At 39.7% G+C, this 23,389-nt stretch overlaps 1 protein-coding gene across 10 annotated transcripts in view; it reads right to left on the bottom strand.

The window, feature by feature from the left end:
* Positions 1-23,389, bottom strand: part of Sybu (syntabulin) — a 106,684-nt gene that overhangs the window by 23,622 nt on the left and 59,673 nt on the right. The window contains exon 1 of one of the 10 annotated variants that reach the window (XM_021724563.3): positions 13,531-13,668. The exons of the other annotated variants lie outside the window; for them this stretch is intronic. Coding sequence (XP_021580238.1) covers positions 13,531-13,558 — 28 coding nt within the window. The 5' untranslated portion in view covers positions 13,559-13,668. Of the gene's footprint in view, positions 1-13,530; positions 13,669-23,389 lie in introns of those variants that run through there. 10 annotated transcript variants of the gene reach the window in all.

Genomic DNA, 23,389 nt, shown 5'->3' with positions numbered 1-23,389 from the left:
GGCAACATCTTGATATCCTTTCAACCCGATTCATGAATATTTCTTCTCTCTTACTTGCTTGAATTTTTAATCTCCATGAAGTTGTTGCTCTTTGCTTTTTATGAACAGCCACATTTACTATCTATGTGACCATGGGAAAGAAACTTAATCTCTCTATGCCTCATTTTCATCTCTGAAAGGATAATAATATAATAATATATCTATATCTCATAGAGTTGTTGTAAGAATCATGTAAATTAATTCATATAAAACCTGTTTTTTAAAAAAAGTGCCTGGCAATCCATAAGCACAATATTGCCACTATCTTAATTTTTCTTACAATTTCCTCTCTGAACCACATTATGGCTTGGATATAAAATGTCCTCCAAAGACTCATTTGTTGGAGGGCTTGGTCCCCAATGCAGTGATGTTCAGAGACAGGGATTTGGAGAAGTGACTAGATCATTAAGGGTGTTGCCCTCATGAGGGATTAATTCTGTAAGGGATTCATAATTTGAGTGGACTCTTGGGAGATAGTGGAAAGTGTATGAGGTAGGACCTAGCAGAAGGCAGTGGGTCCTTGGAGTTTTGCCCATGGGGACCATGTCTTGTCCCAGGATCCTTTCTCTCTCTCTCTCTCTCTCTCTCTCTCTCTCTCTCTCTCTCTCTTTATCTGTATCTCTGTCTGTCTACTTCCTGGCTGCATGCATGAGCTAAGCAGCTTCCCTCTGCCTCACCCTTCCACCAAGATGTTCTGCCTTACCTCAGGCCCAAAGCAATGAAGCTGGTTATCATGGACTTACACCTTTAAAACCTTGGGCCGGAATAAACCCTTCCTCCTTTAAGTTGTTCTTATTGGGCATTTCAGTCATGGTGATGAAAAGCCAACTAATATTCCACATCTGAGTCCCAATACTTTTGAGGCAAAAATCAGGAAGATAAGATTTGGAGCAGGGTCTCTTGATGAGGGGATGCTGTCATGTGGGGAAGATGGATCACAAGGATTTTTCCCTCTCCCTTTATAAATCCATGAATTAATTCTCAGATGTTGGCTGTGTTGACCTAATTCTCTAACTTCGCAGGAAGACCTGTGGCACACTAAACTATAAGGGGTAGCTAATTATCAAACCCTTTTGGTAGGGTCTGAGGATCACAAATTATACACTGTAGGAGCCAACATCTTAACAACAGTGAGATTTCATTAATTCATATTTGTATGTCCTACAGCTCTTTGCATATCTAGCAAGTTGAAACCCTAATCCTGGCTTCAGAAAGAGGCAAATATCTTAGGAGGGACATAAATTTCTCAAAAAAGTGAAAAAGGCAAACACTGTTTCCAACTAGTAGGACTAGACTTGATGCAGAAGACACACAGATCTACCTACATTTTCAAACCATTCACAACTATTCAAGACTATGACACGCAGAACAGGAGATGGTCACAGGACAAAGGGAACCGTAGTATATGGAGGGAGTAATACTGGAAAAGGGAGAGGTAATCACCCCAGGGAATGAGGTCACAAAAGGATCTTGTAGGCAGACTAGTTAAAAGCCTCCTAAGACCTATGCCCCAGTGTTTGTGACTGATGAAATTAAGAGTCATTCGTCTTTTTCCATTCTCCAAAATTTCTGTCTTCACTTCTTTGAGACAACTTGCAAACACATTACCTTTCTCAGAAAGATGGATCCAAGAAAAGGAGACATGGGGTTTTCCTACCCCAGGGATACTACTGCCACAGTCCTGTCTGAAGTAGTTCTACTGACAGCCTCTAATGGTCTCCATTTATAATGGGAACAAGTGACATGAGGGATGGGAGAAAGAGTCAAAAGGCTCAGGTCATAGAGTGCTGTGTGGAAACCAAGCATGCCATTTTTCTACAGAAGAGTGACATTTCATTATTTTCTCTGCAACCCAGAAAGCTGTTTACTTATTTTTTTTTTCTTTTTTGGTATGAATTTCAGCTGCACAGAAATGGATTAATTGTAATCCTTGATTTTTTGATATACATTCATCATTGGCCCATACAAGACCATATTTATTTACTGAATATTTGTTTTGGTTATGTATTTATGTTGAAAATTATAATAAATAATGAAATCAACACCAGTCACAAAAATTACTGAGATGAACTTACAGCTACTTATATGATCCATCCCCATCCTATCTCTTGTTCACCATTTTCATTTACAAAGAATTATCACATCTATTGGTATTCCTAAAAAGTAGACTGTTTTCTTATTTTGTTTTTAACTTTTTAATGAACAGGCTATCATGATGTATATAAGCTTTGGAGACAATTTTCACTCAATATTATATTGCTAAAATTTTACATATAGTTGTAGTGCATTCATTTGACTACTGTATAATATTCCAGTGTATGATTTATACCTCAATTTTATTTCTTCATTCTTCTGATGATACGAGAATGAGTTGGATTTATTGCATTTACTCAATTAGCTAAATTTTCCATTCTTACATTTTTTTTTTTGCATTTACAGAGGCAAAATAGAGTATTCCACAGACAAAAAGAAATGCTCTGTGGATTATCTATCCTTGCACATTTGCCCTTACATCCCTTTCGCCTTTCCCTGTTTTTATAGAGAACTAAAAATTAAAACTATAATATTTGCTTTACACTATCCCAGTTTTAGAATCCAACATGCCTTGGTGACTTTTCAGGCCTAAAAGGAAAATTAGCTGGTAACCTGTCAGGCTTGGCTAGGTCACTCCACCACACTGCCCCTTACCTTGACAAGGAGACAAGCCCACGGATGTGAGAAGATAATTCAGTTACTAGATTATTCATCCAACCTCACTGAAGGAGACAATTCTTGCTCCAGGAAGGTGATAGGAGACTTCCTTGTGAATACATGTGATGTTGAATGTAGCCCAGAACTTGTTCCTAGTTCCAAGGTCAAACATTAGGAACGAGTTGCAAGTGAAGGAAACATTGGAGTTGCAAACCAGGGCTCATTGTTTTGAAGATGGAGAAGCCACCATGAAAAGTCTATATTAGAAAGCAATTGCCCTATTTCAGAAATGTTAAAGATTTCTGTCTTTTGATTGTAATCTAAGCATCTGGATTGTAATCTAAGCATCTACACACTAAAGCTGACAGATGTCTCTTCAAAATGTCTGTGAAATTAAATAACTTGATTTGTGGAGCAGACAAGGCAATTATGGGATAGATTTTAAACCATTTTCTGCTCTTAAGTTCACCAATCATCCTCTTATCCCTCTAAGAGATTCTCACAAGTATGGTCCCAAACCAGTAGCATCAGCATCTCCTGGGAACGTGTTTCCAACTCACGGAGAAATAGTCCTTATGAACTTACAGGCAGAAGCAGAGCCCATTTAAATACATTCTCCAGTTATATGGAAACCAAACTTTAAGACCACTACTAGAATCACCCATACCAGAGGTCCCTTGTACAGCGGCTTTCTCATAGGCTGCCTGAGAAAGCATGAGCAGAAGGTTTGATAGTTATTTAAATATAGTTACATACTGTAGTATACACTTTGGGAATCACTTTTGAACATTTCACAATGAAAATGATCCAACTGCTTAATTTACTTGGCATACTACTAGGTGGTACTAACTATGCTTCACAGAATTATATATATCACAGCAGTGGTTAAGAGCAAGTTCTAGCAGCAGGTCCAGAGTTCAAATATCTGTTTTTCATGACAGAGTGACCTCAGGCAGTTGTTTAAACTCACTATGCTTCAGTGTCTCACTCTAAAAAGGGGGAAGAAAAGACTACCTAGTGCATGGGTCAGTTGTAAGAATTGTCATAATGTTTCACTACAAGTGCACAGTAAGTGTCCATCATTATCATTAGCCTATTTATCTGTGTGCTTTGGAAGTACGCTGCTGAAGAGTTTCTCTAAGGATTCTTGCATGTGGACATTATGGACTTTTTTTTTTTTTTAAAGCAAGTCTTAAGGGCAAGTGTTTATTAAATAACCAAACTAAAACAAGTGAAAAGTTTAGTAATGGTCACCTGGCTTCTCTCAATAATGGCTAGGAATGGCTTACTGTGTGTATACACTATGCAAAGTGCTTTACACACATGCTCATTTCATCTTCACATCCAGTCTATGAAATAGATACAGCAGTTTTCCCATTTTACAGACAAGGGAAGGAGAGCACACATAACTTGCTCAGAGTCACACAGCTCATAAATGGTAAAGCTGGGAAGGGAAATGCCACAATGATGAATGCTTCAAAATGACACCTGTGTGAGTTTTTCAAAATATGCCTGTGTGGGACTTCAAGAGATTAGGAAATTTTGTTCCCCTGTGTTCGCTAGCTTGATTCTGCAAAGAGTTGAAACTTTGGAAAAAACATTTACAGCTGGCCACGGTGCTGCATCTCCTGTAATCCCAGCGATTCAGGAGTCTGAGAAAGGAGGATCACAAGTTCAAAGCCAGCCTCAACAATTTAGTGAGGTCCTAGGTAACTTAGTGAGACCCTATCTCATAGCAAAATAAAAAATTAAAAAAAGGGCCGGGCACAGTGGCACATGCCTATAATATCAGCAGCTTGGGAGGCTGAGGCAGGAGGATCACAGGTTCAAATACAGCCTCAGCAAAAGCAAGGCGCTAAGCAACTCAGTGAGACCCTGTCTCTAAATAAAACACAAATTAGGGCTGGGATATTGCTCAGTAGTAGAGTGTCTCTGAGGTCAACACTGGTACCAAAAAAAAAAAAAATTAAAAAAAGGACTGGAGATGTGGCTCAGTGGCTAAGAATTCCTGGGTTCAATCCCAGTACCAAAAAAAAAAAAAAAAAAGAAAGAAAGAAAAAAAAAAGAAAGAAAGAGAAAGTGCATTTACAATCAATCTGCAACAAGTATCTCAACAAGATTATCCACACTCTGCTCTGCATCACCAACTATGGAGCAAACAATTAGTGAACAAAGACCACACCAGGAAGGAGCTAGCTCTTTCTCAGCACAGAAACCCTCAGGGCTTTCATCAAAGACATTGGGTCTGAATCTTCATTCTCAAGCAAAAAGTTAACACAGCATGACTATATTTATAAGAAACTTTTCCATATTATAATATCAAATAGGGGTTTGTAGTGGTGTGGTCTAAGAACCACCTGCATCAGTTTCACCTGGACTGTTTGTTAAAAATACAGATTCCTGACTCATACTCCAGATCTGATAACTGAAAATTTCTTCAAAGGCAGTGCCATCATCCTCACTGTTACAAACGGCCCAGGTGATCTTCATGGATAGGAAAGTTGGGAGAATCAATCCAGTAAAGGAGTCTATGTTTTCAATATGTCACTACAAATTGTGGTCAGCTCTTGCACCCTGTCTCTTGTCCACAACCCTCATCACTTCTCATCCACAGTTACTGAAACAGTTCACACTGTGCCCAGCTGCTGGGTGGCTCTGAGCACTTTGTCTTCTATACAGCTCCAGAGCATAAATCTCATTAGATGATTCCCTTGTTAAAACAATTCAATGGGCTTGTGTGTCCTTAAGACAAAGTCCAAACTTCTTAGCATGATCCACAGGACCTTTACAAGCTTTTCGGCTCCTGTGACACCTGTGGCCAGCAAAGCTAAGGGTAGCACCAGTCTCTAGCTGCCCAGTTTAACACATACCCTTCCAACAATATTATTTTCTTTTTCTCTGGACCTGGCTAACTATACTAATCTTCTCATCACCATTCAGTTCAGCCTTAACCTTCATTTCCCTCAGCAATGGATTAGATTCCCCTCCTTTATGCACTCGCCTTACCCAGAATTTAACAAGAGTTTCTCACATTGGATTGTAAATTGCCTATTTGCTTTAACACATGTTCAACAACTACCCCAGTGACTAATGCAGGATTTAGCACAAAGTAGGTGCTGTTGCCTTCAAAGATTTCATGGCCTTAGAGTTTCACCGTTGGCAATCAGTGATGTCTCCTGGAAGGGGCCTTGACCAAGTTACCTTCCTCCTTCTCCTACTCCCCCTTTAGGGGAGCCAACAAACTAATGTTATTTACAACAAATTGGGATCAAAATATTCCTCCATTCCTACCTTCACCGCATATGCTCAAATCTCTTAAAATTCAAGGTTTCAGCCCAGGATATTATCATATAACAAACAAGTGGACTGGGAAGACCTCTGTGTGTCACTGCACCCATGAGCCAAGGAGAGTGCTGTGGACTCAGAAGAATTGCTTAATGAGTGAGAGAAGAAAAGTTCTGAAAGGACCTGCAGATATGATTGTGGAAACAGCATAAACAACTTTTAAGAAATCACAAAGAAAGAGGTAGTAGGTTGGAAGTGGAACCAAAAAAAATATGCAGGGTACTACAGAGAAAAATAAATTCCGAAAACCACAATTGCTATGTGTGATGCTGATCACCAGTGAAGTGTAGAAAAAGTCCTATAGTAAGGCAAGAAGGAGCCAGCAGGTGTTCACTGAGCGTCATATACAAAAAAACAATTCTCACATCCTTTTCTGACAGAGTTATGATTGCCATGTAACTCTCATATCTGGAATTCAGTAGACATTTAATACAAACATTTAGGATACTCTTACAAACAAAGCTGACATGTGTGCACTGGGTGATAGCACAGTTCAGTACCCAAAGGATGCTGACTAATGGACTGCCTGTCAACCTCGAGGGAAATCGCTAGTAATGTGTCGCCCAGCTCTGTCCCTGCCCTTATCCCATTTGACATGCTTAATTAATGACGTGAAAGAAAACACGGAAGGCATGGTGCTGACAGCAGACTACAGATTACTCAAACCTTGAAGGGATAATGAATACGACGGATGACAGAGTCAGATAACAATGCCACTAGCCACTGTGCACTCAGAGCTGCCTATGTCCAGAATGCTTCACCTGCTATTTCCTTTCATTCTTCCTCCCAAAGACACACAGGTTAAAGATGAGGAAGCTGAGTTTCTGAGGGGGCGATGAGACTCGTCCCAAGCCACAGAGCTAGTCAACAGCAGAGTTGACACAACTGACTGCAAAGCCTAGTTTCTTCTTTGCCCTCTCTGCTTGGTACTTTGTGATCAAACACCACAAAGATCTAAGAACTGGAAATGAAGATGGTAACATTCGAGTTGGACCACTGCCTGTGGGCGCTGAGCCTTCCAGGCACTAAGGCTCTGCCTAGGGGAGGGACAGGGAGAAACACAGTTCCAGTGCTCAGGATCCTGCAGGAGGAGCTGAGCTACACCAACAACCAGGCTACAAGAATATGAAGAGTACAATGCAGGGATCACCTGGAACACGCAGGAGGAAGAATTACTCTTGGCTCACGTGACAGGAAGAGGGCAAAGGGACGTTATCATGAGACAGAGCCGCTTAAGATAGGCCTGGGGTATCAGGCAGGAAGTACCAAGTGTTGGGGTGTGGAAGGGAGCTGACCTCAGGTGAAAGGGATGGCATAAACCAAAACACGGAGGAAGGGAGGCACGGAGCAGAGTCACTCCTGTGTCTGGATGGAGTTCTGGAATCAGATGAGAGCATGGAGCCCAAAGAGTGAGAAAGTTGAAAAATGTGAAACCTACGCAATGGCCATGGTAGGTGGGGAGCACGCCATTGTGAAGGCCAGAGGGGGCCAGGATGAGTTTCAAATGGGGTGAACCAAGTGGTGCTTTTCGAAGAAATTGTGACAGCAACATCTGGAGGAGAGGATGAAGGCTGGCTGGACAGCAATTCTGGTGACGGTCAGAGTTAGCAGACATGTCACATGGCAAGTGGGAAAGAGACCTGACAGGGAGTCCATTTCCACATAGCTTGTACGTTCCCAAAATTTACTGTATAGGTTCAAAATCTTGTAGAACTCCAGACAGACAAAAGAGTTTAAAACAGGAAATGTGTAAAGCAAGTTAAACATTAAAAATGCCTTTATCTTGGGCTATACACTTGGGTGCAGTGCTACCCACATAAAAGAACAATCAAATGTATGTGGAAAAATGTATGTTTTCCACACAACAAAGAGCAAGAAAAAAGGAATTATCTCAATCAAATAGGGGGAAAAAACTCTTCTTCATGTGACCTGAAGAATTTCTTAAAAAAAAAATAAATAATATGATCCGCCACAATGGATATTGTCTTTAGCCCTGTGTAATCTTTAATATGACTTTTTTGCAAGCACAAATGTCAATAAAGTAAGACAAATAAGAGCTGGGTAAATTCTGGCAATTTCTGACATCTGTTCAGATTGTGAGAATAAAAGCAAATGGAGAAATGGAAGGCCTAGTGTGTTTTATTTTAATTCTGACATGTGTTCAAAGAACTAAAATGGGAATGGGATGGGATAAATGAAATCACAGGGAAATGTTTCCAGCGAAAGGCCTGGCCACACAAAAGGAAGGTTTCTGGGCAGGGCACAGGCTCAGGAAAGCAGGTGCAAGGCAGGTGGGGCAGCTCCTGCACTCTTGCCTGAAGTCCTGTTCAAGGTCCAGCAAACCCAGCACCTTCCCTGGAGGGGACCTGTACCTGGTATGCTGTGCTCCCACTTCAGCCCCCTTTCTGGAGCTGGGGAGATGGCCAAGGAGAGATGGGGTGTTTCACCTTCAATAATGAGCACCAGAATTTCACATCACACCATTGTCTGTCAACTGAAAATTATTCCAACTCTCAAGTCTCTGAACAAAATGTTTTGAACGTTCCTTTCTACCCAGTCCCCTCCCCAAAGCTCTCTATTTGTCCTAATGCGGTGGACAGCACTTAAAAAGAATGGAGTGTACTCACAATTCCACTGTTCTCTGCACACAGCCTGGGCTCTTCATTTCTATGGGCCCGTTTAATGGAACCTTCCCCATAATCTCAACTCCCAGTGAAGTTTGGCACTGTACACACGTTCCCAGGCCAACCCTTTGCTTGCTCAGCCACTTGGCCCCACCCCCGTGCAAGTTAACTTTTAAATTCAAGTGTACTCAATGTTCTCTATTTTCTCCTTCTCTCCCCACCCCACAATGTCCTATGAAAAACCAAAATGAAATAGCAAAGCAAAGCAGAGTCTTGCAAGCTAATTAAGGCCACTCTCATTAGGATGACTGGAGAGTGTTTGCACGGCAGTAAAAAGGAGATAAGTAGGCTTTGGAAATGTTGGTATGAAAATATCCCTAAACAGGTAAATAAATATGTGACCAATTTCTGTATAGATTTATAAACACTTGATGTGATAAAATCAGCTAGGCTCAAAAGTAACAAGTCCTCTAGAGTTGGATTTCAATTCCACCTTGGCATACAGGTATTTTCTACTCACTTACAAACATCTCTTGAGGACCTACTAAGTGAGGGGCACAGTGCTAAAGAAAACATGACTCTGGGCTTTAAAATGTTACTCTTGTGTTCCACCATATTTTTAGGGGCACATAAGAAGAAAATTATTCTTAAAGGAAATGATAAAACAACATTTCCATATAGTGTTTTTTTTTTTTTTTTCTCTTGGGGGAGGCACAGAATGGGATGTGAGCACACGGGCAGCTTTGGTGGTGGCAACACTGAATGTGCAAGGCTGGCTCACAAGTACCTGCTTCATGAGTCTGGCCTACGCAGGTGTCACATGCACTCCCTTTATGCATCACATTATATGTAATATATTTTTACCAAAAAATGGAAGCCAAGAAAGTGAACTGAAAGCAAAAGGTAATAAAGAGAAAAAGAAAAGAAAGAGAAAGAAAAGCATACTTCTTGTCCTAGAAAAGTTCACATCCTGGTAGAGAGCCATCTAAACACTAATTATAAATGTAACAGAGACCACAATTGAAGTAAAAAGAAAAAACAAAACCCTCTTAGGGCCTACATAGTATTTTTATTAACAACAATAGTATGTCAAGGTCAATCCCCAAGTGTCTCTGCACTTAAAGATGTGGTTTTACTCTTTGTGTCAATATTATATTATGCTCCCTGGAGCCTTCACAGACCCCATCCACCTCCTGTCTGGTTATATGGTCTCCCTCTATACTCTTATGGGACCCTGTACCTCCCTCAGAAACACATCACACATATACAAGGATCCCTATTTACTCTTGTATCCCAAGGCCCAGCTCATCAATAAATACTTGTGGAAAAATACAAATGAGTAGCATTACTGGGTTCAGTTCTGTTGAATGGTGGCTGAGACTGATGAGAAAAGGAAGGGTGGAGATGCTGAACTGGAGAATCCCAGGCAAACCTTAAGAATGACCCAGCTTTGGGTAGGCAAAGCCCTTTACCATCCCTCTTCTCTGGGCTTAACAGCACCAGATGATGGCACTATCTGTAGATTCTAGACTATCATGTGTGAATGAGTGCTGCTAAGCTTGTGGCTGGGATCCCTCACTTCCTCCACTAATGAAGAGGAGAGAAGCAATGCCGGTCAGGTAGTAGCCTAGTAACAGGTGTAGGCATAGCCTCCCTCTCTCAAGAACCTCAGCAGAAATCAGATCTTCCTGGCAGAGGCTTGCAGAGCCCCCCTATCCCAGCCTCAGAGGTGACCCCAAGGAGCTCAAAGACAGGAAGATCCAGTTTTCCTGAACAATGTTACTGCTGCAAAAGACAAGGGAGCATCCAAAGTCCCCCTGATGAAAAAAAAGGACTCAGAAAATAGAATTGTAAGTAGACACTTAACAAAGCTCCCTGGAGGTCAGCAAAAAGATATGACCCAAAATTCATGACAGCAGCGCCCAGTACCTAACAAACACTTAACAAACTGTGCACGATTGCAGCATGCAGATGCATGACCAATAACAATGGAAAGGAAAGTAGGGCATTATTCTGATCACAGGCCAGGAGAATATAAATATAAGATCACCACGTTAGTGGAGATGCCAGTAAGGATTTATTTTGCCTTGAAACATTAGGAAGAAAGGCTTATTCTAACTAGATCATCTAAGTGATACTGCATATGAAATTATTCTCAATAAAATACATTCAGCATGTGTGGACTGTCACTGATTCCAAGTTCCCAACCTCTAGAGGCTTCATTTAAAACCACATCCTAAAAATGTACACCCCCCCCCAAACTCCCTGCCTTTCCCATTCAAGTGAGTTGGTATCATCCTTCTTGTCCATGCCATGTTCTTTCCAGGGAAAACAGATGGAAAGAAGAGAATGTGCCATAATGAAGTGGGATATGAAAATGACATTAAAATAAAAATAAAGCTGCAAAATGTAATCTAGGTCAACTCTTCATGCACTGTAAAATCAGTACCAGCAGGCTCTGCACATGTGTCATTGGTCTTTATATTTTTTGGCTCGGATGTCACACAGGATTAGTGCAAAAGGAAAAAATCTCAGCATGGGGCCTATTTTTAAACAGATTAATCAATCATTTCCCATCTCTTCCTCTCCCATCATTCCCCAAACCTTCTCTCAATGAAATTAACCTTTTAAAAAAATACATCATGGACTGCACTCTGAACAGAAATCCTTTCTGAAAAGGAAGTGAGCTTAAAAATTTGAACCCAGATTTTAATTGTTACATTTCCAATTCTATAAATAGTAACTAGCATTATTCGATGGCCTAGCTTCTTTTATCCCACAGATCTACTGTGGTATCCTCCACATCCATTGTTAGTGACAACAAAAGTAATTGACGAACATTTTATTACATACACACACACACACACACACACACACGCACACAGTCATTTAGCAAAACAAAGCTGCACATTTGAAAAAGAGAAAAAAATAATACTGAGTATTTTACTTTATTCTCATGCATTTTGAATCCCATAATTCCATTAAAAATGCCAAGTATATGTAGGTTCTTAGTAATTTATTTAATATAAAATTTAATAGGCTGGAAAAAAATCAATTTAACTGTTCAAGCTATTAACTAAAACCTCCACTGACATCTGTGCATTGTAAAAATGATGACCATCATCATCATTTATGCTTAAGGTAATCATAATACAGTATCAGCTAAAATGTATATCATGTGCCATGGATTATGTCATTGAATTTTTCAAAGCAGTCTTATCTAATAGGTACTATTTTTATCTGCACTATACAGATGAGGGAACAATTTTAGAGAGGAGAGAAAGACATTTTGAGGTAGAATAAAAATCCCAACTATCCAGGTTTTCAGAGACATGAGGAACAAGAAGATTCAACAGAAACTTTGAGAAAGAAATATAGGGCCTTAGACTATGAATGAGATGAAAACTTTGGGGGAAATGTCATGAACATTGTTTCCAGGTCTTCAAAACCATGATCTCTAGAGAAACCGATCATGTATCCGTGTTTGTTCATTACACTCCACCAATGATGAATCTTATATTTATAAAATACTAAAGCAATGACCTAAAGTTTGGCCCCTGTGGACAAAATCAGGAACAAAGTCATCATTGGTACAGTCACATTTTCAAAGGGTGGTACCTTTCCATCATTTGGAGCAATGAAAACCGAGCCATGACTAACTGTTGGAAAAGATGACATTGAACGGTTTCTCCTTTGCTTGGATGGACATGAGCATAGAAAAGAGAGGAAATTTATAATCTAACATAATGTTTTGTGCTCACTGTTTTATATGATTAAAAGTGAATCTCTTATACCTATCTAGATAGTCCATGTTTTAAGTTTTGTTTGGAGGTGGCTAGATGCTGGTTATCTCCTGTGGACAGTGTAAAAAAAATCTTAATTTTATACAATTTGAAGGTTATTGAACTAGAGTTGAAGTTATCATATACAGAGTCTTTCTTGTGTTTCTACTAATTAATTCTAACACCACAGGCATTAATCATTTGCCCAGCAGATGAAAAGTCCTTTAAGGTGACACATGTGTTTTATAACATTTGGAACCCAATCCTTATGCTCTTGGAATGTACAGGAAAGTGGAAGTGTTAAAGCAATTGAGTTAATACAAATAAAAATCTTCCACATCCCAATTCCATGGGCATGAAGAGTTTCAAAATTTCTACTGGAGGCCATGTGAGTAAAGTAAATTAAAACGGGTCAGAGAGATGTGCTCTGAATAATTTTCAGGGTGAACCAGCGGACATGGCATTTCTTTTTGTAATCACATGAGCAGGTCCTCTCTTGATAATAAATACATCACGTCCCAGCCTACACAGAGGCCCACTGCAAACTGTGTGCAGTGCCAATTAGCATTAATTATAGCTGTGCTCATCTTTTCCCCGAACACACAACTGGGAAGGCCATGCTTGATATTTACAAATGCAACATGCAATGCTCCAGGGTGAGAAGTGCATTCTAAATTATAACCGTCTACATGGGGTGTGTGTGTGTGTGTGTGTGTGTGTGTATGTGTGTGTGTGTGTGTGTGTGAGAGAGAGAGAGAGAGAGAGAGAGAGAGAGAGAGAGAGAGAGAGAGAGAAATGACATATACAGACTCACAAACTACCAGAAATATCTAAAACAATACATGTATGCATGTTGAAAAGTTTAGTTAGTTATTGGCACTGCATACAGAATATCTAAAAGATGGAGCTGAAATTTTGTTTTTAGTATACATTTTTAGCCTACTATAACTAACTTCTCACACACACACACACACACACACACACGCACATAGAGCATATCCTCAGTGATCCAATGTAATTATTTACTTACTGTGACTAATACTACTTACTTAGAAGGTAAGCTCCGTAGACTTTCATGGCAAACACTGCCTCTGCAAACAGCCTCCCACCACAGGCTGGGGTATGTCTTTTGCAGAAATACAGTGTGTGCAGCTCATCTCTCCGTAGAGTACAGTCTCAGAGTGGGGTATCCATGGAGACCGAGCCTCCTGCATGTGCAGGGCAAGGAAGTTACTCTGCTGGGCACCATAGCAACAGGAGGCAGAGGGAGAGCAGACCTATCAGGGAACAGCACAGGGCCTTCTCCCTGGTGACTGCAGCATTTCAAATGAAACCATTGCCCTCATGAATGGACACAAAGCATCTGAAGAAATACCAAACTGTCAAATAGAAGCAAAAGCCTACACAACAGTCAAGACTAATCTTTAGATAATACTGGAACAAAACAATTTTTCCGTATTATAATATCCCCATGAGCAAGTAAGATATTACATAAAAACTCCACACATTCCTAAATTTAATGGCAAGCATGTGACATTTTGAGGAAAATGCTTGTGTACTTCATGAATTCCAGTTATTTAAATATGCAAGGCACTTTACAGCCGTGCCTGGAAGAGAGGGCAGATCCGTTGTTCTGAGAAGAGAAAATGGAGTCCAGGGCTCTCTAGGACATCAGTAGGTGCCTTCCTTCCAATAGGAGCTCTCTCAAGTAAACATACTTATTCACATACTTATTAAGCTTCCACCCAAACCATCCATCATATCAGAATAATTCTTACCAATAAGGCACCAGAGATAAAATGGGCCCCACGTAGGCGGAACAGTAAGTGATCATCCCAATGACTTAAAAGGTGTGCCATCTGTAAACTTTCCTCCTTTCTCCTTTTACAATGACATGAAAGTGATTAGTCGTTGAGAACAGACTATATAACAGGTCAATATTGTCACTATAAATAGTCACCTGTCACATGCTGAGACTGATTATTTGCAAAGACAGAGGATGTCTATTTTTCACCTCTCAGTGTTGTATAGTAAATACATGGTGCATATATGACAATATATAACCAATATCTTTTATGAATGCTGCAGCAATGAGAAAAAGCTAAGTATTAATTATTTTCCATATTAAAGAAAAAGAGAAAACATTTCCTTACATTACAGATTACACTCTCCCTCCCACTAACCCTTTCCCCAACTGCTTCTGAGATGACATGGTCCACCCTACCTCTATGTGTAAATGTAAGATGAGTACTTCTCCTTGCACAATTACCTCTCAGCAAAGAAGAAACCCCCTTATATTAGAGTCTTTTCAAATCCTCTTATTTTAGGGCTGTTTCATAATTACCTTCTTTGAACAAAAAGTGCCATTCAAAAAAGACATGTCAGTCTGAACTGGCTTCTGTCTGTGATACTTTTGGCTGCCTTCAAAAGCCAACCAATGGGATTATTTCAAATGAAAAGAGAAATTCAAAAGCAGTTTTTCTAATTATTCCTAAGGTATGACTCCTCCATGGGTTTAAAGATCCCTTTAAATAGTAACACAGTCAGTGGTTAAGCTGTAGAGATCACAAAACCCTATATCCCTTGCTATCTGGACTCAGGAACTGAATAGCTCTGGAGAGAGAGAGAGATAATTATCTACATCTACAGGATAACAGAAAAGCCAGCTGTCCCAGGCTATGCAGTGGATGCAGTGACAGCCTGCTGGCTGTTCACTAATGTCTACCTCCACTCTCCCCCTCTTCTATAATAACAGGTGCCTGTTTGACTAGGATGTCCTGGGATATAATTAGAAACGACATGTGGGCACTTCTTTATCCTGACCTTAAAATGACCAGAGTGTCCCCTGGTCCCTCTCCCCTGCTTTCTTCTAAGCAGATGAGAGCCACTCTGGTCCCACAAGAGGTAGCCAAGTTGTAAGGAGGCAGAGCTGCCTATCAGCCTGGATCACCCAAATGTGCTACATTGCAAGAGACAACCATCTGTCTAGTTTTAACTTCTATTTTGGAGTCTATTTGTTACAGTAACTTATCCCATACCCTCCTGGCTGGCTTGAACAAATGACCAATGAGACAGACATGGATTCAAAATTGCTTTATCTCAAACAGTCTGGGTAGAAGTGAAGATGATTTACCCTGGGAAAGTCAGATGAATTAACAAGTCACTCTAGAGAGAGAAAGACTGATTAAAACTTTTAAATGAAAAATGCATAAAAGCAATGTTTCTAAATCAGTAATAGAGTACAAACATATTTAACTAAAATTACAAGTTAAAAAAAACATTGGATATTGATATTTCATCCATACTGCAAAAGACTTACTAGAGTTAGCAAATAAACATTTCTAGTCTCATTAGGAAAATGGGAGTCATGTGCCGTCATGTGAACTACATCCCTATCCTTTCCTGTCTTTTAGTATCCTTCTGCCAGGTTCACTTCTTGACAATTCAAGCATCAAAAAGTCATCAGAGAGATCTCAAAAACATACATCAAATCATTTTTTCCCTCTTATAACCCTTGTGGCCTCCCATTACTTTGACAATACAGACTTCATCTGCTCCCCCTTTTCCCTTCTTAACTCACTACTTTGCCTACCACCTGTGCATCCCCTGAGCCCTCTCCGAGCCTGAGGTTCTCAGCTCAGATGTCATCTCCCCAGGCATTTCCCTGCCCCAGCTCTCTACTGCATGACTTTGTTTCATCTGTCACTATCTGAACTTGCTTGCATGCTTATGCACCAGGCATCTCCCGTTAAAGGCAGGCACCATAAGAACAGGCATCTTGTCTGTTTTTTCACTTCTATATCCTTCATGCCTGGAACAACACTGTTAGCACACTGTAATGCTTACTAAATTTTTGAATGAATAAACAAAACTGCTAACTAAGTACACAGTGGAGATTCAAACCTACTTTAACAGAAACTCTTCTTAACGACATGGTCAAGTGAAGGTTCCCTTTCCATTAGATTCTTGCAATGCTACAAACATTCCAGTCCATGCTTCTTGGAATGCAAGCCTGTCGCAGCTAGGTTCCTGAAGTGTTACCTAGTTAAACCGTGGCCTACGTTCATGCGATTTACTGACACCCTTGGCTGCTATCATATACCAGCTTAGGTGGTAGAAGAATTTAACTCAATGAATTAACCAGTGGTACATGCTACACTGTTCATCATATAACTTCTTTGTCGGTAACCCTAGAGTACACCCAATGCCACACAACAAATCATACCAGCCAAGAAGACAGAGAAGTCAGGGCATTCATCTCTTTGGCTCCTTCTCTGCCAGTGGCTGGGTTCCTCTTCCCAAGTCCTTCATATATGGCCACCTTTGGGTTCTAGGTAACATGACCCTCCTCTAGTCCCTTCAGGATTTTGGAATGGCTCCAAGCTGTTGCCAGGCTCTAGTATTTCACCATACCATGCTGGATCCCTCAACCACACCCAGGCATTGGCAGAATGCTCCTGGATTTTGGAGCATTAAAATGAATGTTTTAGATGGAGAAACATGATTTAGAGGGTGTTGGCGGGTGGGGGGGGGAGCCCAACCTAAAGCATCTATTTGCATAATTTACACATGAAAGACATTTCTAGGTTTTATTTTTGTTGTGCTGACAGTTGATAAGCACCCTCAATGGTGGGTGTGTGGTTTACTGGACTTCCACTGTGTATAAGTGACTTATAATGCTTCCTTCCTACCACATTAGAGTACTCAGTGAGCCTTTGGCAGGCCCCCAAATCAGTGGCTATGAACACTGTACATGTAATAAATCCCAGTAGACCTGGGGTTTGGATGGCAGTTACCTCTGGAAGGGGAGGATTATGATTTGCTAATTCTTAGAGAAATCCATTAAGGTCCATTTGTTACCATTACTTGATTGGGTGCATCATCAAAAACCCAGATGTGAGAAAAAGGCATGAAAGCAAAGACATAAACCTGCCATAAGGACAAACACTCATCACTTTTAAGCTTTGTTTTACTGTTTTGGTCCCTGTTGAGGAGAAGTGATAACTGTCTACCATAAAACAAATCTGCTATATTCTGTCTGAACATTCTTTCTCTCAGGGTGAAAGAAAGTTTCAGAGATCTGTTTCAGTATCAGTGCAAAAGCTTTCACTCGACAAAGTCTAATGATCTTCCTTTAAGAAAGTATTCATGACATGCAGGGGAGCAGGTAAAAGATTTGTGACGAGTAGAAAAAGGCCTAGTTCATGATCAAGTCGAAATCACTGAGGACCTTACATTCCCTTGATCTCCATGTTCTCATGTTCATTTTACTGACCTGCTTTCAGACAGCCTTAAGTATTCAACTTTCTGTACTTCCCTGAAGTTACATCGAGTCTCATTAATTTTGTTATTAGCAACAGCCAGCAAAATCTACAAATAGACTCTTATCAGCTAATTTATAAGACTTGATAGGAATTTTTAGGGCTCTACCAACATTAAAGAAAAATAATTCATGTTCTATATCAGCCACATCTTTCTTAATTTTTACACATCCTTACTGCAACTATAATTAATTCTTTGAAGGTGGGTCTTACAATTATTGCATGCTTAAGAGTTACGGGCAAGATTACGCTATTTAAAATCCATTTATAGGATGTGTGATCTTGGATGGTTACTAAATTTGTTTGTGCCTCAGTTTCTCCATATATAAAATGGGGCTAATTATGTCCCTTTTTCACATCAATGTTAGAATGAAATGAGTTAAGCGCTTGGAATTATCCTGGTACAGCTAGTTCTCAATAACGATTGACTAAAAAAAATCATTTGTCGGGGCTGGGGATGTGGCTCAAGCGGTAGCGCGCTCGCTTGGTATGCGTGCGACCCGGGTTCGATCCTCAGCACCACATACCAACAAAGATGTTGTGTCCGCCAAGAACTGAAAAATAAATATTAAAAATTCTCTCTCTCTCTCTCTCTCTTCTCTCTCTCTCTCTCTCTCTCTCACTCTTTCTTTAAAAAAAAAAATCATTTGTCAAGAGTGTTTTCCAAGCCCACAATTACATCTAATATATCCTTCTAAATATTTTCATTAGGTTTTCAGTATCTGAAAGTGTTGGCAGCTTATATTTGCGGCTGGGCTTTGTTGCTAGAAGACTTGCTAATAACTACTGAGCTATTTAAAAAAATGATAGCTTCCCAAAGAATATAGAAAGTTTTCATAACCAAAATCTTCCTTTTAGCATCAAATTTTTATTTTTTTCACTTTATGGAAATATTTTTAAATGTGTAAGACTTTTTCTGCTTTCATAGACAGCATTTTCTTGCAATTCCACTGTCACAATGATTCTGTCTGCTTTTATATTAATACTGAACTAAGTGCTACCAAGAATTTGAAGCTGGTAATGGTCTATACCAGTGAAAAGGCCACTAGGCTTCTTAGTGGTCTTTCATTTGCTCTTTCCTACTTTCCCATCTCTGGGTGCACTGTCAAGCCTTCAGCTGTCAATTTGCACTTGGGTCATTGTGTCCTCCTTTATCAAGTAGTCCTCTCATTTTATGTGAGCTGGGCTAACATGACATGCTAGAATTTTATTTCAAATAAACTTAAGTCCTGGATGAGGGTTTTAGGAGTTTTTATGTAAATAAGGTTCATGGAATTTGTTACATCTTTATTAAGAACTACAAATGGCCCTCGCTGCCATATAGTGAGGAATTAATCTCTTTCAAAGTCTTTTCAACAATCCAGTTTACAGATGCAGAGCACAAAGTTTCAAACACACACACACACACACACACACACACACACACACACACACACAAGCAGCTAAAGATCACACAGTAATAAGGTGGAGATATGAAGATGTGGACATAGTGTGTACAGCTACAGTCTGGCCCCCTCTCCTCCAGCGCAGACCCTTCCCTGCAGGCGGAACAGGTTGGGCAACCTGGGGAACAACTGTGGAAGCCTAGGCGCTCAATTCTCCTTGAACTATTCTAGGTAGCTCACATTATTACAAGAATAAGCTGTTGTTTTATTACACACAACTAACTTTGAAGTGGAAATAATGCTTTTGATAAGAACAGAAACATCTGTGGACTGTGTGTGAAAGAGGCTCTATCAAGGGACCCCAGTGCTGATTAATCACTAACCTAGTTGGTGCCTTCTGAGTTTTCTAGCAAATGCCTCTCAATGTGGGAAACCTTTTTTCTTTTTTTAAAGTAACCAATCCCTGGCTATTGTTGTGAGGTTATTATGATTCAGCTTGGCCAGGTCTCCAATTTCAATAGCCTGGGTGGTGTCTGATAACAAGGGAATACTAACTTTGTTTGAATGCTAAGGAGATACTGTGACATCTTTCAAATGCAGATTTCAACATTTCAGTTTCTGAAAGTGGATTTCAGTTAAATTATAGTGACCCTAACCATTTGCTCTTTCCTGATCTCCTTAATCACCTCCAGTGGTGTTTTGACTTTCACATTTTTTAAATTGTTTGTTTAAATTGTGTAATTGTTCCTCCACCCTTCCAACTAGTCTTGAGCACAAAGAATTTAGTGCTTCTATTTGTAAAACAATGACAGTGGATTCTTTTCTTTCCTGGGTTAAGATACTCTGTAAGTAATAAATCAAGCAAGAAAGTTGGCTCAGTATTGTCACTTCATGTGCTAGAGCAGTAATCCAATTAGGACTTTCATTTCTGGTTAAAAAGTTTCATCAGGAAACTGACTACAAGCTGATATTAGCGGAGCACCCCAGGGGAAGGAATGTTACCATCCAGGACTCCTCAAAAAGTACCCCCCCCCAAAGCCTTCCTTCCTTTTCTGTTAATCTGTAGGATTCCTCAGGGTTTATTTTACAGTATTCTTCCTTAAATTACAAGCTTCCTAAAGGCAGGATGACAAGGTCATTCCTGCCCCCTCTTCCCCAAGTACTTCTCGAATTCAATCTAATTCCTTAAAAAGGAGAAATTGTGGAATAAAGTTGACCAAATTATGGTGTGTGTGTGTGTGTGTGTGTGTGTGTGTGTGAGTGTGTGTGTGTGTGTGTGCGTGTGTGTGTGTGTGTGTATACATACACTACAGTGAATTCCACCTTTAGGCACATCTATAAAGCACCAATTTAAATAAATAGAAGGAGCCAGTAGAGAGGAGGAAGGGGAACAGTTTTGGGTGGGGGAGAAGGAAGGGAAAGAAGAAGCACTAGAGGCTGAAATGGAGCAAATTATATTCCATACGTACACGAATACGTCACAATGCACTCTATTACCATGTATAACTATAATGCACTGATAACAACATTAAAAATTCAACTATAAATAAAAATCAGAGATGATGGCTTTCTGATTGTATAATTCAAGTCAAGGGCCTGTTTTCACTTACCTGATCTGTTTTCAATTACATTTTTTTTCTGTTTGAGCTTCTAAAAAATTATTGGCTGTAAATATGCAAAAAAAAAAAAAAACTAATCCCTTGCACAAAGTACACACTGTGTTTCCCAGTAAGTTTTTATTGGACACCTGCTTTATATTGACACGAAATTAGGCTCTGGAGATTCTGCCCTGAATGTGTTGCTGAATTATGGAGAAAAGGAAAACAGGAAAACACAAAGCCATCACCCAAATGGACTGTAGGAATGTTTTTCTTTGCTCCTTGTTGGCAATTTTTAATGAAATCTGCATAGGTATTAAGTGATAGAAGCCAAAATGACAGAAGGCTCACTGCCTGTAAGAAGTTTCCAGAAGGAGTTCCTGCCTGGCAGGAAGGGTTCACTGCTGTGTGCACCACAGGGCCCTGTTGGCAAGGCGCAGTCTTGCTCATTGCTCAGCTCCCCTTTCCAAACCTTCCTAGCGTCCTGTGACATATTTTCCTTCTCTTTATGCATAACAGACCCAGTGATCATTATTCGCTATCTTACTGACCTCAGGGGCATTTCAATAACTCTTTTCTGAGGCAAACTACAGTGTTCCAGAATCTAGAAAAATGGACCTAAAATTAAATGGGCTTTGGTTACTTAATGTTAAAGGGTCCCTGAGCACATGTATAAGAGCCACTAATTGCTTGCTAATTTTAATAAATTAGTATTGGTTTTAATGAGTCGGTTTATTTTTAAAAAGTGGAGCATGCATGGAGAGCTGGAGGTCAGTCTTGACTGAGGGGAGGGGAGAGCTCAGGGCTGGGAGAAGGCTGTTTTTACCTGCAGCATTATCTTCTTGTGCTGTAATAGATTATGTCTCTGCATGTTAGAAATGCAGAGTCATCCAGGGGCCTCACTTCCAGGATTTCCTCTCTTCATATTTATTAGATTGACAGGCCCAAAGTTCAAAGAAGTATAGGTCACTGTGCAGATTTTTCTCAAATACAAAGAATTTACTTGTACAGAATTGGGTCCTATTCCAAAGCTATAGCAATGAGGATGTGAAGAATTTTAGGCAACTAAGAAACTTAATGGATCCCTTTACCTTGTACAAGTAAATAAAAAGTTTACCAGGTAAAAACTGCTTAGGCAGTATTTATGCCTATGAGCAATTAAATCAGAAACAGTTGATAAAAGGTTTGCTTTAGGCTCTGCCTTTGGGCAAGAAGCATTAAAACTAGGTTCAAAAAATCTTAATAAATAAACCTCTCAAGTTAGTACATAATATTTTGTGCATATGGGCATCCCCCCACTCCGTATCATAGACCCATAGTCCCATGATGGGATTAATGGCTCTATAAGAAGAAAGACTTGGGCTGGCACACTCGCTTCCTTGCCAAGGGATGCCCTCCTCTACATTATGATGGGAGGGCCATCACAGATTTGAGCCCCTTGACCTTGATTCCCACTGTTCAAAACTGTAAGAAATAAATTTGTTTTTCCTTCTATATTACATAGTTTTAGGTATTCTGTTATAGCAACACAAAATAGACTAACACAAAGTTTATAATAAAAAAGACAGTAACAAGTATTAAGAAGAATATTTAGAAACTGGAACTCTCATGCGTTGCTGGTAGGAAGGGAAATGTTTTAGTCATTTTGGAAAACAGTCTGGTAGTTCCTTGAAAAATTACACATATAGTTACCATATGATCCAGGAATCTCATACTTAAGAATATGCACAAGAGAACTAAAAAAAAATTCATACAAAAGCTTCTACACCAAAATTCACAGCACCATTAATCTTAATAGCCTAACGGCAGAAACAACCCCAATGTCCATCAAATCAAGAATGAATAAACAAAGTGTGGTACACCATCACATTAAAGCAAGATGTTTAAACAGGGAAAGCAGGAAGTACTAGTAGTGAGCGGGTACAGGCAGACTCTCAATTTTTCTATAAACCTAAAATTGTTTTATAAAAAGTCCATTTCCAAATGTGGACTACCCATACAACAGAATACTGTTCAAACATGAAGATAAACAAGCACTGATACATGCTACACTAGCTAACTTTGAAATCATTACAAGTGAAAGAAGCCGAACACAAAAAGCCATACAATGTATGATTCCATTTTTGTGAGATGTTCAGAACAGTCAAATCCATCAAGACAGAGAAAATTAGTGGTTGCCAGGGACAGGCTGGAGTAGGGGGTGAGAATAAAGAGTGACTGCTAATAGGCAGGGGGTTTCATTTGGGGGGTAGAAGAAAAGTTCTGGAGTTTGATAATGGTAATGTTGTACAATGGTTTTAATGGACTAAAGCCCACTAAGTTTTATACTTGAAGTAGGTGAATTTTATGATATCTGGATTATATCTCAATTTTTAAAAAAGCCAGTTGAGCTGGGATGCTGGCAAAAGTACGGCAGCCATGTTGTTCCTTGAGAACACAAGATAATATTTTCATTTCTTGGCTATAATTACACAACATTCTTTTGTTCATTGTTTCTTTCTTAAAAACTAAAGTACCTCTTATACTTCATCATACTCCTTTTTATCTTTTATATGCTATCACACCTCCCCAATTGTGTATTATGCTTTTCTTTTTATAGTATTA

Source organism: Ictidomys tridecemlineatus, chromosome 7 (genome assembly GCF_052094955.1).
Source record: "Ictidomys tridecemlineatus isolate mIctTri1 chromosome 7, mIctTri1.hap1, whole genome shotgun sequence".
Taxonomy (NCBI): Eukaryota; Metazoa; Chordata; class Mammalia; order Rodentia; family Sciuridae; genus Ictidomys; species Ictidomys tridecemlineatus.
This window is presented reverse-complemented; position numbering and strand designations above follow the sequence as displayed.